General features: G+C 44.7%; 1 protein-coding gene and 1 pseudogene across 4 annotated transcripts in view; one reads left to right on the top strand and one right to left on the bottom strand.

Annotated features, from left to right (window-relative positions):
- The window catches only part of Vamp9 (vesicle-associated membrane protein 9), a 36,592-nt gene extending 31,740 nt beyond the window's left edge, over window positions 1-4,852 (top strand). For all 4 annotated transcript variants that reach the window (XM_087584662.1, XM_087584660.1, XM_087584659.1 and 1 more), the window contains one exon: window positions 4,690-4,852. In XM_087584662.1, the coding sequence (XP_087440788.1) occupies window positions 4,690-4,824 (135 nt within the window). In that variant the 3' untranslated portion in view covers window positions 4,825-4,852. The remainder of the gene's footprint in view (window positions 1-4,689) is intronic.
- On the bottom strand, window positions 1,061-1,730 carry LOC134481710 (transcription factor BTF3-like; annotated as a pseudogene).
- Window positions 4,853-13,628: the final 8,776 nt, after the last annotated feature.

Genomic DNA, 13,628 nt, shown 5'->3' with positions numbered 1-13,628 from the left:
TTTTAAAACTGTTCTTAATTATGTGTTCATGTGTGCTGTCTGTGCACATGAGTGCAGGTACCTACAGAGGCCAGAAGAGGGAAGTTGCCTGCTGTGGGTGCTGGGATCTAGGCTTAGGTCCTCTGCAGGGACAGTGTGAGCTCCTAACCACTGAGCCATCAATCACATCAGTCCAGGCTGTGCTCTCTCCCACTTCAGTGTGGGAGAGCCAGCAGCTAATGCAGCAGCCTCGGAACCCTAGTGGTGAATATCCATGGACTTGCTCTTGCTGTCTGAGAGCCTGAGGGAAGCTTTCTGTGGTCAGCCTTGACAGTCCAGGCTCTTTACTTTCTGTGCCACTACAGTGCCTTGTGCCTAAGAACCGTGGGGCTGGGGGGCCATGGAGCTGTAGGGAACCTGTCCTGAGCAATAGTGGGGTTGAGTCAGGCTCAAACCTCAGAAATCTTGTGAATGGCAGGAATAGGATCGATCCCTGGACCCTGCCCTAGGCCTGCCTGTCGCAGCACACATAGCCCTGTGCCCCTACCCTTGCCTCATTAAAGGAGGTCCTGTAGGTACCCAGGTTAAGCTTCCTCTCCCCTTATAAGATCATGTGAGCAGTACCTGGAATCCCTCTTATGCAAATGAGGCATCCTGACCCTGGCCAATGATGTTCACTCACCCTATAGCCCTTCTCCTGCCCTAAAGGTTAAAATAGCCTTTGTTCCCTCATTAAAGGAGCTGTCTTCCTGGAGTCTATTCTTGTCACATTCACTCCCCACCTAAGGTCTCCATCCCTGGCTGTTTCTGGCCTTGGTCATTGACCACTGAGTGTGACTACAGGTTTGTCAGAGGCCTGGAGGGGAGATGGAGCCTGAATGACAGAGTAGAACCTTTCACTATCACAGAGCAGTTTGTTCAACAGCGAGTGGAAAAGACGCCTTTTTTTGTAGTAGGCAAAGAATCATATTAACCTTTTCCAAACTTTATTCCTAGGATTCTTCAGCTTAATTTGCTACAAAGAATGAATTAGGTATAGGTAAAAGCTGAAAAGAGCTGCAGTGTCCAGGGGTCTTGGAGTTTAAAAGATTTTCTCAGGCCCATAAACAAAAGAATTATTAAAGCAGCCTTGATATAAAACAGCAGTCCCTGGAATTTCTGCAAGTGTCGCCGTCTTCAGACATTGCCTTAAGTCAGTTTGCCTCGTCCTTGAAGCTCCATCAGTATTCTCCACCAGATCTGGAACTTCCTCAGCCTCCTCTCCAGGAGCAAGGGGTGCTCTCCATCCACAGATTGTTCGGGCAGAGCTGGTCTCCTCTAACCAGTCAGACTGTCCGCAGCGCGCTGGCTGAGGACGCTGGGAAGAAAGCATTTCTGTCAGCTGCTTTGTCCCAGCACGGCCTGTCATGGGGAAGGTGTTTGCTGCCAAAGATGCCTGAACTTTAGGGTTGTTAAAACCTGTCACTGTTCCTTTGTTTGCAAACACGTTCACCTCTTCAATACCAGGGATGTTGTTTACCCCTGGCTTCTTTAAGGAGAACTGCAGGTTTTTATCGTCTGCTGTGGCTGTTCTGTGAATCACCTTCTTTCTTCGAGCAGCTCCTTTCCCACCCATGTGCACTTGTGCCTGCAGTTTGGCACTTTCTCCTGGCTCGAGATTGTTTCTTCCATTTTGTCTGAGTGGAAATGGGGCTGCGTGGGGGGCTGAGGTTCACGCTCAGGGAGTCTCAGACAAACCAGCTGAGATTAAGACGCACACACGAGGGGACACAAGACGGCAGCTAGAGGGCGCACCTTTTCTTCCTAAGCAGCCCAGAAGTAGGAGCCTGGCTTTCTTCATCTCTGACTAGGAAGAGCTAGTTTCTCGACTGCCTGCAGATGTACAGCATGTGTCAGAGAGAGGAGCCTGAGAGATGGAGTCCGGGGTTGGAAGACTCTTCCCAGCAACAGTTCTGTGTGACGGAAGAGACCCATACCGTGGTCAGGAGATGTCAGAGGCTAGGTCTTAGTATCTGCACCGAAAGAAACCCTAAAGGCAGTCTTTCAAGTAGGCGCACGTGACTGGCAGATGAAAAGCCTGAAGTCCCGAGATAGAAAGAGATAGATACGCGGTCACGTTATCTGGTTCCTTGGTAACCAAACACCTACTTGAAATCCGCCATTTGGAGTGAATATTGAGTGCAGCAACAGCAAAAATCAAAAGTCAAAACGTATAACAAACTAGCCAGCCAAACCAGATTGGGACAGGTCAAAAGACTGTTAATGGGCCAGAGAGATGACTCAGGCGGCAGAGACATCCCCACTGTGCATGACAAGCTAAGTTTGATCTCTGGACCCCACAGAGCAGAAGGAGAGCACACAGGATATAGCATGTGAGCTCATGAGTACAGATAAATCAGAAATAAATATATACGATACATAGTTAGCAGACAGTTGAGCCCTAGTCGGGATGAAGCGAAGGGAACCAGCACCTGAATAACAGATAAAGAGGGATTTTTATTTCTTCGGAGTCTCTGGACATGGATTAATGGAGAACAGGTAGAAAACTAACAAAAGTGTTTATAACAGGTACAGAGCCAGCAATAGTGGGCACAGTAATAGCTTTAGAGAAACCAACATATTTCTAAGTTAATAAGATTATTAGCCTAAACAACAGACCTTCAAGTCGGTGCAGCGAGCGGCTGAGGGAACACTGACAACACTCCACTTGCCGAGGAAGACTTCCGGAAGGAAATACAGCGCTTAGAGATGAGTTCTTGTCCAAGGCTGACAACAAGAAAAGGGAGGTGGCCAGTGCTCTGTAGAAAAGCACAGGAAGCAGACGCAGGAGAGAATGCACACCTGAATTAGGCCATCCTACAGTCGGCTGAGCCTACTGTACAGCAAACACCGTTCTATACTGTGGTTCCACAGCCTCGAGATACTTGGCCTTAGAGATTTGTTGAGGGATGTTTGCAACATAAGTTGTTTTCTGGGTGGCAAAAATTGCCTTCCAGTTGAGAACCACTATTTTATATATGACGGATATGGTGCCATACAAAACAAACAAAAATAATTACCTCCAAGAAAAAAGCTCAAGATGGAGAAGCCCAAGGCTCTACAAAACCTCCAAACCTGAAGTTACTGACTTCCGAGAGGCCCAGGGGTGGGAGAGGGCCCGCCACACTGGCTTGGCTCGTACGGGCTGTAGGCTCTGGGTTTCAAACCACATATATCAGTCTATGAATTAGCAAATTACCAGCCTAGGAAGCAGGCTCAGCTTAATCCCAGCACTCAGGAAGCAGAGGCAAGAGGGTCTCTGTGAGTTCGAGGCAGGCTTGATCTATAGAGAAAGTTCAGGGACACAGAGAAACACTCCAGGGGGTTGGGGAAGGAGAAGAAGAAAGAAAAAGGAAAAGAACGGAGGGAAGGGGAGGGGAGGGAGGGAAAACATTACCGAAGAGAGTTGCAGAGTCTAGTTAAATGTTTCTATTTTCCCGGTTTGTGGAGTCACTCAGTTCTAGATTTCAATTCTAGCCCCATCACTTATAAAACCTTAACTAAAGCCTCTGCCTTATTTTCTTCACTGCTGTAAAACCCACCTTATCCCTCCAACTAAAGAAACACATACCAGGGGCTGGAGAGATGGCTCAGTGGTTAAGAGCACTGACTGCTCTTCCAGAGGTCCTGAGGAGTACTCAGGAGATTGTCCAGTGTGGGGGTCTCAATAAGCATGGCTCCCATAGACTCACATGTTTCAATGCTTGGCTCAGAGAGGGGCACTATTAGGAGGTGTGGCCTTGTTGGAGGAAGTGTGTCACTGTGGTGGGTGGGCTTTGAGGTCTCCCATGCTCCAGTGTGGTCTATAGTGTCTTTCTGCTGCCTTCAGATCAAAAACTCTCAGCTCCTTCTCCAGCCCATGCCTGCCTGGATGCTGCCAGGCTCCCACCATGATGATAATAGACTAAACCTCTGAACCTGTAAGCCAGCCCCAATTAAATGTTGTCCTTATAAGAGTTGCCTTGGTCATGGTGTCTCTTCACAGCAGTGGAAACCCTAAGACAAACATCATATGACATTTACTTACTGATTAACTAGAAAATAAAGCATCGAAAGCAAGGGGACTGGAGAGACAGCTTAGCAGTTAAGCCTGCTTGCAGCTCCTCCAGAGGACCTAAGCTGTGTTCCCAGAACCACCTATAACTTCAGCTCCTGGGAATTCCATGCCACACACAGGCAAATAAATCTTGAAGAATTGAGAGGAAGGGGTCTAGGACAGAACTGTGGTAGAATTTAAATCAAGATCAGAACTCTCAGTACATGGTAATTAATTCAGTAAAAGCACAAAAAAATGAAGACAGGAAGGTGGTGAAGGTGCCAACGCTGACAGTCACAGCTTTGCACAGGCGCCTGAAATGTGGCGCTCGCTTCTCCTTACAAACCTCCGGGTCCCACTGACCACTGTCGGAATTGGTTAAAAGTAAACTAAGTCTACCCTTTCGAATGGTTTTAATCAGTGTGTGCTGCTAACATTAACTAAATCTATCCTTTCGAATGGTTTTAATCAGTATGTGCTGCTAACATTAACTAAATCTATCCTTTTGGATGGTTTTAATCAGTATGTGCTGCTAACATTAACTAAATCTACCCTTTCGAATGGTTTTAATCAGTATGTGCTGCTAACATTAAGTTCAGAAATAGAAACTTGGGAGTTTGTGTGTTTTGTTTCAGGCTGAAGAACTTGAAAACAGCAAGAAGATGCCCAAGAGGACATGGTGGAAGTGCTTCAAGATCGTAGTCACCACCCTTGCCATCCCCCTGTCAATCATTATCATCCTCTTGAGTGCACACGTAATACCCACCTGACCAATAAAGTGTTGTGTGGCATTACAGAGCTCTGCACCCCATAGCTGTGAGCTCGCTCAGTGGTAGAAATGGGGGAAGAGGATGGAGCTTTTCCTGGCCCTTCATCTTCTAACCCCTTCCTGTTTCTGTGCCTTGATTTCCCAACACTGCTGTGCACTGATGTGCTTCCTCCATGGCCTCCCCCTCTGGAAGGCTGAGCCCTGGTGTGCACCTTTCCCCCGGCACTCAGGAGGCTCGGTGGGCAGATCTGAGATGGTGGCTAGCCCATCTCTAACATCCTGCTCAGAACAGGAGACTCATGCCTGCATTCCCATCATTGGAGGGATTACACGCTAACCCCAAAGCTGAAGCAGGACTGCTGTGAGTTCAAGGCCACCCCTAGTTCCATAGTGTTCTCCAGCGCAAACCTAGGCTTACTTATAGTGTGAGAACTTGTTTCAAAAAGTAGAAATTTGGAAAAGCACAAACCCTTGCATTACTCCTGAAGCTCAACTCAGCTCTTTCTATGTGTCTCGGGACAAGTTAACATATGTCATGTCTGTGTCTCGGGATAAGATACATATGTCATGTCTGTGTCTCGGGACAAGATACATATGTCATGTCTATGTCTCGGGACAAGTTACATATGTCGTGTCTGTGTCTCGGGACAAGATATATACGTCATGTCTGTGTCTCGGGACAAATTACATATGTCATGTCTATGTCTCGGGACAAATTACATATGTCATGTCTGTGTCTTGGGACAAATTACACACATCATGTCTGTGTCTCGGGACAAGTTACATATGTCATGTCTGTGTCTCGGGACAAGTTACATATGTCATGTCTGTGTCTCGGGACAAGATACATCATGTCCTGTTCCTTACCTGGGAGCTGATACCAATTGAATTCAACAAAGTAAATGTCATCTAAATCTTATTAATAGTGGGTTAATGGATTAATGCCATTAATTATTGATAATCATACAGAAATCTACAATTAACCCTAAAATATCCTTAGAAATGAGAGTTTTCACATGAGTGCATAGTTTTATCTTTCACATAGTTTCATTTGGAATGAAAATGCAAACCATTGTGTTTTATAGGAGGCAATTCCTTGTGGAAGGATCGAAAACCTACTAGGCCACATTCTCTCCCAGGTCAGAGGCTTTGTCCTCTCACTACCCGACAGCCTTTGCTGTTGCTTACAGCATGGCTCACAGCAATCTCCCGTCACTGAGACCTTCCCACTCTTGCTCTACTCAGCAGTTACTAACGGGGGGCAGGGGTGTGTGGAGCGGTGTTCTCCACACGGAAACTAAGCTCTTTTCCCTGTAGCATCTGTCCACTGTGCACCTGCGCCTGCATGCATATGCCAGTGTGTCTGTGGAGGTCAAGGGATAGCTTGATGAGAGCTGGTTCTCATCTCCCACCAGGTCCATTTCAGGGATTGAACTCAGCTCATCAAACTCGGCAGCAAGTCCCTTTCCCCACTGAGCCATCTCACCCATTCCAGGTCTTAAACGTTTTAAAAATCATCTAGTTTTATGCATGCACTAAGTACAGCTTTTGCAAGTCTGAGCAGATTTGGGGGGTTTGGGGGAAGGCAGTTGTCAATCTGGGCTATGTAGTGTTTTAAAGAAAACAGAGGGGTTGGGAATTTAGCTCAGTGGTAGAGCGCTTGCCTAGCAAGCGCAAGGCCCTGGGTTCGGTCCCCAGCTCCAAAAAAAAAAAAAAAAAAAAAAAAAAAGAAAATAGAAAAGTAATCTAGGCGTGGTGCTACATTCCCTTAGTCCCCAGTCCCTCTTCTTAGGAAGAAGAGGCAGGCAATCTCTCTGAGCTTGAGGCCAGCCTGGTCCACACACTGGGTTTCACACCAATCAGGGTTATATAGAGACAAAAAATAAAATACAAACGGAAATGACGTAGTGCGGATGATGCTTTAGAGAACTGTGGTGATGATCAGCGGCCAGCACTTCCAACACCCACTTTATCCCTCCAACTAAAGAAACACATACCAGGGGCTGGAGAGATGGCTCAGTGGTTAAGAGCACTGACTGTTCTTCCAGAGGTCCTGAGTTCAAATCCCAGCAACCACATGGTGGCTCACAACCATCTGTAATGGGGTCTGATGCCCTCTTCTGGTGTGTCTGCAGACAGCTACAGTGTACTTATATAAATATACTTTTTTTAAAAAAAGAAGCACATATCATTCACAATACATAATCTCAGTAGTCTACGTGCCCGGGGGAAAGGTTGCAGCTCAGTAGTGCCTCTTACAACATAGTAATGGCTCGGTGAATAGCGCATCACTACACTGTACTGTGACACTAATAAAAGACCTTTATGTATAGCGGCCTAAGCTGAAGATTATAGGTCACTGTAGGCACATAAAAGCCCTCATGTGGATATTTGTTTTAGATGAGGAAAAGAAATCCTTAAGATCACAGAGCTTCAAAACTGATATTTCCCGAATCAAGTACTCACTTCTATCCAGCCGCAGGATCCATTTCAGTGATGAGTGTACTGACTGACGCCTTAGCTTGGGTCAGATAGACAATCGGTACAGTCTATTGTCTGGCACATTGTTTTTAGGTGAAAGAATTCTAACAGTAAGAAAAATCATCACATACTAACATTATTTCTGAAACCATACGAAGCTGGCTAATGGCAAAGTGGTTTATAGTTCTGTATATAAAACATGTAGCTTCTAATAGTACACATTAGCATAATTATTACTAGGAAGGTAAGCATTTCAACATCAACTAGCCTAGTTGCCTCATTTTACATATTAGAAAGCCAAGAGTCAAAAGCCTCAAAGAACAGTGACTTTTAGGAGGTGGGAGTTAGAGGTCGAACCTAAGACCTTGTACATACCAAGCAAACGCTATCCCTGAGCTATGTAGCCCGTCTTGAATTTTGAGTTTTTTAAGCTCATCTCTAATACACGGTACAGTAAAAGCACAGGTTGTTGCCCTGACTCCAGGTTGAAGGAGTCTCAATGCTTTCTTGCACAATCAAGCAGAATTGAAGGGTTTTTCAAGATAACGTGAACGTACAGGTTGAAGGAATCTGGAGGACGGAAAGCACTGTTTAGAAATGATTCTCTTACTAGCTTTTGTGCTTAGGCTGCCACAAGAAACCTTAGCAAGAAGTATCAGGGCGTCACAGACCTCGTTCATTTAGGTCTCAAACTAGCTGTGCCCCTGCTCTGCTCCAAGCAGCTTGGACCATTACCACAGAGACCTCATTCAGCAGCAGAATGATGTCTGTACATAAAAGTGGCTATAGTCCTAAGAAAAGCTCGCATTAGGATCTCCTTAATCCTAAGGAAAGTTAAGGAAAGTAGGGGAAAGGACACCGATGTGATCAAACAGCATCTACCTAAGTAGCATACTGCACAGCGGAGAGGAAATTCAAGGAATGGCCAAGACAGGCACAAGTCACTAGATGTCCTAAGTTACAAAGGAGCTGGGATCTGGACTGTACAAGCTCCATTTGACCAGTAGTGAGAAGCAGCAGTCAGCAGTGAGCAGTGACAAATTATTGAGCGCACAATGTGCTGGCAATTGAGACTCTTTTTTTTTTTTTTTTTTTTTTTTTGGTTCTTTGTTTTTTTTGGAGCTGGGGACCGAACCCAGGGCCTTGCGCTTCCTAGGCAGGGCTCTACCACTGATCTAAATCCCCAACCCCGGCAATTGAGACTCTTAGTCTTTCCATCAACTCTAAGACGATTTCCATCATCTACCCTGGACGACAGAAGCCCACGTTGTCCCACAGACCGTTGGACTAGTAAGAGGAAGGAAACCAACAAAGACTGGACGCTGCTGGAGGGACAGTAGGCCTTGGGAAACAGAATCATGCGGTCATTCAGTCTACGGCAGCCCAGGTTTTGGTTCTCTCTGATTCCCCAGGGTGCTTTTCTTCATGCCCCATTGCTCCCCCTACACTAGCTTTTCAACTCCCACCTACTACAGTCACTCGGACACCATGCAAGCACCTCAAACTTTAAATTCCCTAACTCGGCTGTCTTCTTCTCTTCACAAACCTGCTCACGTTGACTTCCTTTCTAGTTTTAGTACATGGAGCTTAGCTATCCAGTGACCTGAAATTGTAAAACTCTCGAGCTCTTCCCTTCAGCTCTCCTTTCCAGTTCAACCAGCAACACAAGACTTCTTTGCCAGCATTCTGTAAGTTTCACAACTCAGGCAACCTCAGACCTACAGAAGCAAAGGCAGGGCTCCTGAGTGCCCAGGGCACTTGTCCTGTGCTGATGGTGTTAACCGTACCGCTTCATGTTCCTCTATCCTGTGCCCAGCAGAGGCACTCGCATCAGCCACTTTCTCACGTATAAGCTCCATACAGAACACGCAGTAAGGAAGTGAAGTGTGGCTCCCAGGCTCCAGCATTATACTCAGACATCTTGAAGGAGGGTTTTCCTATGTGCCCCTGAACTCAGGTTATCCACTTCTGTCTCCCAGAATGAGAAAGTGGTTTCTCAACCTGTGGTCATGACCCCAGTCATGGGTACATATCAGATTTTACATTATGATTCCTAACAGTGCCAAAAATTAGCTATGAAGTAGCAACAAAAATGATTTTATGGTTGTGGGGGTCACCATGACAGGAGGGGAATAGGTTGCAGCAGCAGGAAGGCTAAGAGCCACCATCAGGGCAGATCCAGAAATCTTACCAGGCACCGGGGCTCCCAAGACCCTGCTACACTCTGGGACCCATACATCTTGAGGAGGCCAGGAGGTGCTAATTCCAAAGCCTTCACTATGCCTCAACTACGTCCATAGGCAAAGAAGTGCCTAACATTTTATGCTGGAAAAATGAATGGAGATTAATTTACCCAACATCAGTGTGCAAACAGCAGGTCTTGCACACAATTCCCATGCGATGTACAAAACCAAAAGCTTCACAATCCACTAAACAAAAGTAGTCACCCTCACTCAACGTGCTCAAAACTCACAAGGCTCCTGTGAACTATGGTAAAACCTATTCACTCTTTCTTCTTAAAGAAAGGGCTAATTTCAAACAGGCCATTCAGTAAGACCTGCAAAGCACCCTGGCAAGGTCAACACTAAGTATAACCCACGTTCGTCTAAACAAGTTGAGCTAATGGTGCAATTCCAGTGCTTGGGAGAGGCTGAGGCAGGATAGAGTGATGTTTAGGACAGCTTGGTCTACATTATGAATTCCATGGCACCTAGGAGTAATACATAGCAAGCAAGACTCTATCTCAAAAAGGAAAAGGAAACGGAAGTGCCCTTGTTTCCTGGATTCACCTCTACTGAGACCTTGGCCGTGCTGCTGCGGCTAAACATCTAATTACATTTACTGCTCTCTAAACAGTGACCCAATGACACACCAGCCAGAGAGTCCTGCCACTCCCACAGCCTTCTCATGAACGGTCCTCTTTCTATCACACTCATTGATTCTTCAATGTGTAATGTAATTTTTTGACTACTTGTGTATAGACTCTAAATTTCCAAAGGAACCATTACTTCAAATTCTTACGTGCTGTTCAACCATTACAGTTCTCTTACCTTCTCAACTAAAACCAAGATCTTTATTTAAAGATACTCGTCCAAGAAAACAGCTTACACTGGGGGGAAAAAAAGACAGTGCAAAAGATGCATGAGTGCTGTACGAGTTTAATTGTGAGACAAAAGCACTACATTATAAACAGAAGTGATCGTTCCGAAAATAAAATTTAGTGCAAATTAAAACCCCATGAAAGCGCACTCTAGGCTTCCCTTGAAGAATCTCTAAGGAAGCTTCTACAATGGAAACAGTCCGATGGAATTTGCCTGGAAAGAATAAGTCCTGGAAATGTTCAACAGTACAGAGAGCATCTTGTAACTTAAGATGAAGTCAACCAAGTACTAAAGAGGACATGCTGATAGGTCTTAATACATAAAACTGATCGGCAATAGCATGCTTTATAGATCATGATTGTAGAAGCAATTTATAACAAACTTGTTTCAAAGTTTTATTTACTGATTTAGCTGAATCTATAGTGTAATACTCAAAGGCCATCCTCCACATTTAATAAGGGCTTCACTTCAGTCTCACACCTGCTTTATAGAACTGTGATTAAGCTCGGTATAATCACACCCATCCACACAACAAAAACAGCAATCATTTAATTCCTTTTCTCAAGTATTTATTCAAAGCAGTTTCCAATGACATGTTAAATGCCACATTCAGGTACCAGCATTAACAGATCTCTTGAAGTCCCTTTCAATATTAAAAAAAAAAAAAAAAAAAAAACCAAACAAAATAAAAAGCCGAGGTAACCTTGCCTTCAAATCCTAGAGTGCAACAGAATATAACCAATCAAATTACAAACATATACAAATTAACTTTGAAGTGTTGCCAACATCATTCCCCAAATTGGAATTCTAAGACTTTTATCAGTGTATTTAATGAGTGTGTCTATCTGATATTTAAAAATTCCTTCCACTGCAAGTTTATAATAAAACATTTGGACTGATCGAACACCCTCATCTTCCATAGAATCTACTTAAGCATCCTTAAACTGGGGAGTTAGCCCAAGGCTTCCTTCCTTATGCTCTTTTCGAAGGTCTTTCCCCTCAACTGAGAAGTAGCATCTTTCACCTTCATAAATTATATAGCTCCCTCTTTACCTATATAGCTCCCTCTTTATCTATATAGCTCCCTCTTTATCTATATAGCTCCCTCTTTATCTATATAGCTCCCTCTTTATCTAAGGCTGTTTATAATAGGTCAACAGAGTAAATGCATCATGAGCCCAGCTCAAGACAGTGTGAGTCAGCCGTTAATACATAATGCAATAAATGACTCATGTCACTGGTAAGAGGGTCAAAGTGCATACAGACTATACTGCCTATAGAATTTAAAAGCCACAAAGCCTAAGCACGTCCCCAACCATGGCCACGTGCTGTTTCCCCCCACTTACTGTTGTCATCACGTATCCTCACTATAATGCTACAACCTTTTGAATAGTTTTCTTCCACACTAGAGCCATCACCATGGCTAATACTTGGGAGTTTATGTGAAATAAGGAAGCCAGGAAACAGTGCTGTACAACTGATGCAGGCACAAATCTACAGGCCTCCTTCAAGTACATTACAAGCAACCTCCTTCCAACCTACCAGATTACAGGTAACTGAGAGCAAATTCTAACAGCAAACTGAATTTGCACAGAAGGGTATTTAGCTGGCTAGAATCTTTTTACCCAAGGAAATTCAGACAAGACTTCTCAACTGTTACAACTTTAATGTGGCCAGCAGTGAACATCTCTCTCTCTCACACACACACACACACACACACACACACACACACACACACACACACACACACACACACACACCCCACAGAAGTACGCATGCACGAATTTAATCCCAGCACTGGGGAGGCAGAGTCAGGACCTTTGTGATTTCAAGGCCATCCTAGTCTACAGAGCAAGTTCTGTGATGGCCAGGGCTACACAGAAAAACTCTGTCTCAGGGGAGCTGGGTGGGGGGATGCATGTCATTATCACAGTTAAGCATGGATCTACGGTGTGACAATGTCAGAAAAAAATCAAAAAGGCATAATTTATACATAGTGTGCTAGGTAGTGGGTTCAGTGGTTCTGGTTGTCAGGAATCCTATTACCTCAACATCCTAAACACAAAACTCAAAGTGGAAGGTAGTCTAAATTAAACAAAAGAAAAAAATTCAATAAAAGCACACGAACAAGTTTCTAATGTGCAGGACATAAACCCTAGGAACTGGAACTTATTCAGGATGAGCTGTCCTAATCAACAACTTTCAATTCTAACTTGGGAACAGCATATAATGAGGCAATCATCGTCCCACTGCATAAAAAATAAGACTGAAAGGCCAAACTTTGTAATACACATTAAGCTTGGGAAAAGTGTTAAATGAGAAACTCCAGGAAGAGAAATGACTCGCCTGGTAGTATATACTTAGTAAACCAAGATCCAGGGCGCTCATTGCTTAAGGGCTGGCAATAAATACTAGCAGGTCCACCACATGTACACTGAACTACAACTCTAAAATGAGCTGTCAACATTTTAATTGACCTCATCTCTCTCGAACTTTTCATCACCAACCTCCCTACACACACACACACACACACACACCAAACTCTACCAGGGCTTGTTAAGTGTGGGGTGGGAGGATTTAAGAGAAAATAAGCTTTACAAGTCTATGAGCAAAGGTAAGGAAACTGCTTGTCAGCACGTCCCTGCAAAGCCCACAATGGCCTAAGTGGTAGCCCAAGTACTGGTAGACATATGGGGAATGAGAAAGGACGGGTTTCAAGTCTGATGTAAGACCACCACATCTTCCAGCAGCCACCGGACTCGCCCATTCTAGTGTCTCTGAAGCAACTGTGGTTCTCTGGACACATCCATCTGCCTTCTTCCCTTAAAGTAGAGATTAAAAACACTGCAAGCCAGATTTACCCTTCGGGCAGGGTGAAAACTCCGGTAACCCTCACCAGAGAATAAAAAATATCTATTTTAAAGTGCTCCACTCCTCAGTGGAAGCAAAGGATCAATCATTCAGCATCCACTGAAAACTTTGAACAGGAAGAAGTCCAAGCAACAGGATGTAAGGGGAAGACGCCTTGCATGTGTTTTCTCTAAGCTCCTCGGTTCTGGCCAATGCCCAGGTCAGCCTTGGATTGGGCTCAAGGATCCACTTCGGCCTTCCCACGGTTGAGATTACAAGGATTATGCTACCAGTAAAAGCCTTAGAGAAGAAAAAAAGATGAAGGGTACACTTAAGATTGATTAATAGCTTGGGGAAGAGGGTGAAAAATTCT

This window comes from Rattus norvegicus, chromosome 14 (assembly GCF_021556685.1).
Source record: "Rattus norvegicus strain SHRSP/BbbUtx chromosome 14, alternate assembly SHRSP_T2T, whole genome shotgun sequence".
Classification (NCBI taxonomy): Eukaryota; Metazoa; Chordata; class Mammalia; order Rodentia; family Muridae; genus Rattus; species Rattus norvegicus.
The sequence above is the reverse complement of the archived record's forward strand: the minus strand, read 5'-3'. Positions and strand labels throughout refer to the sequence as shown.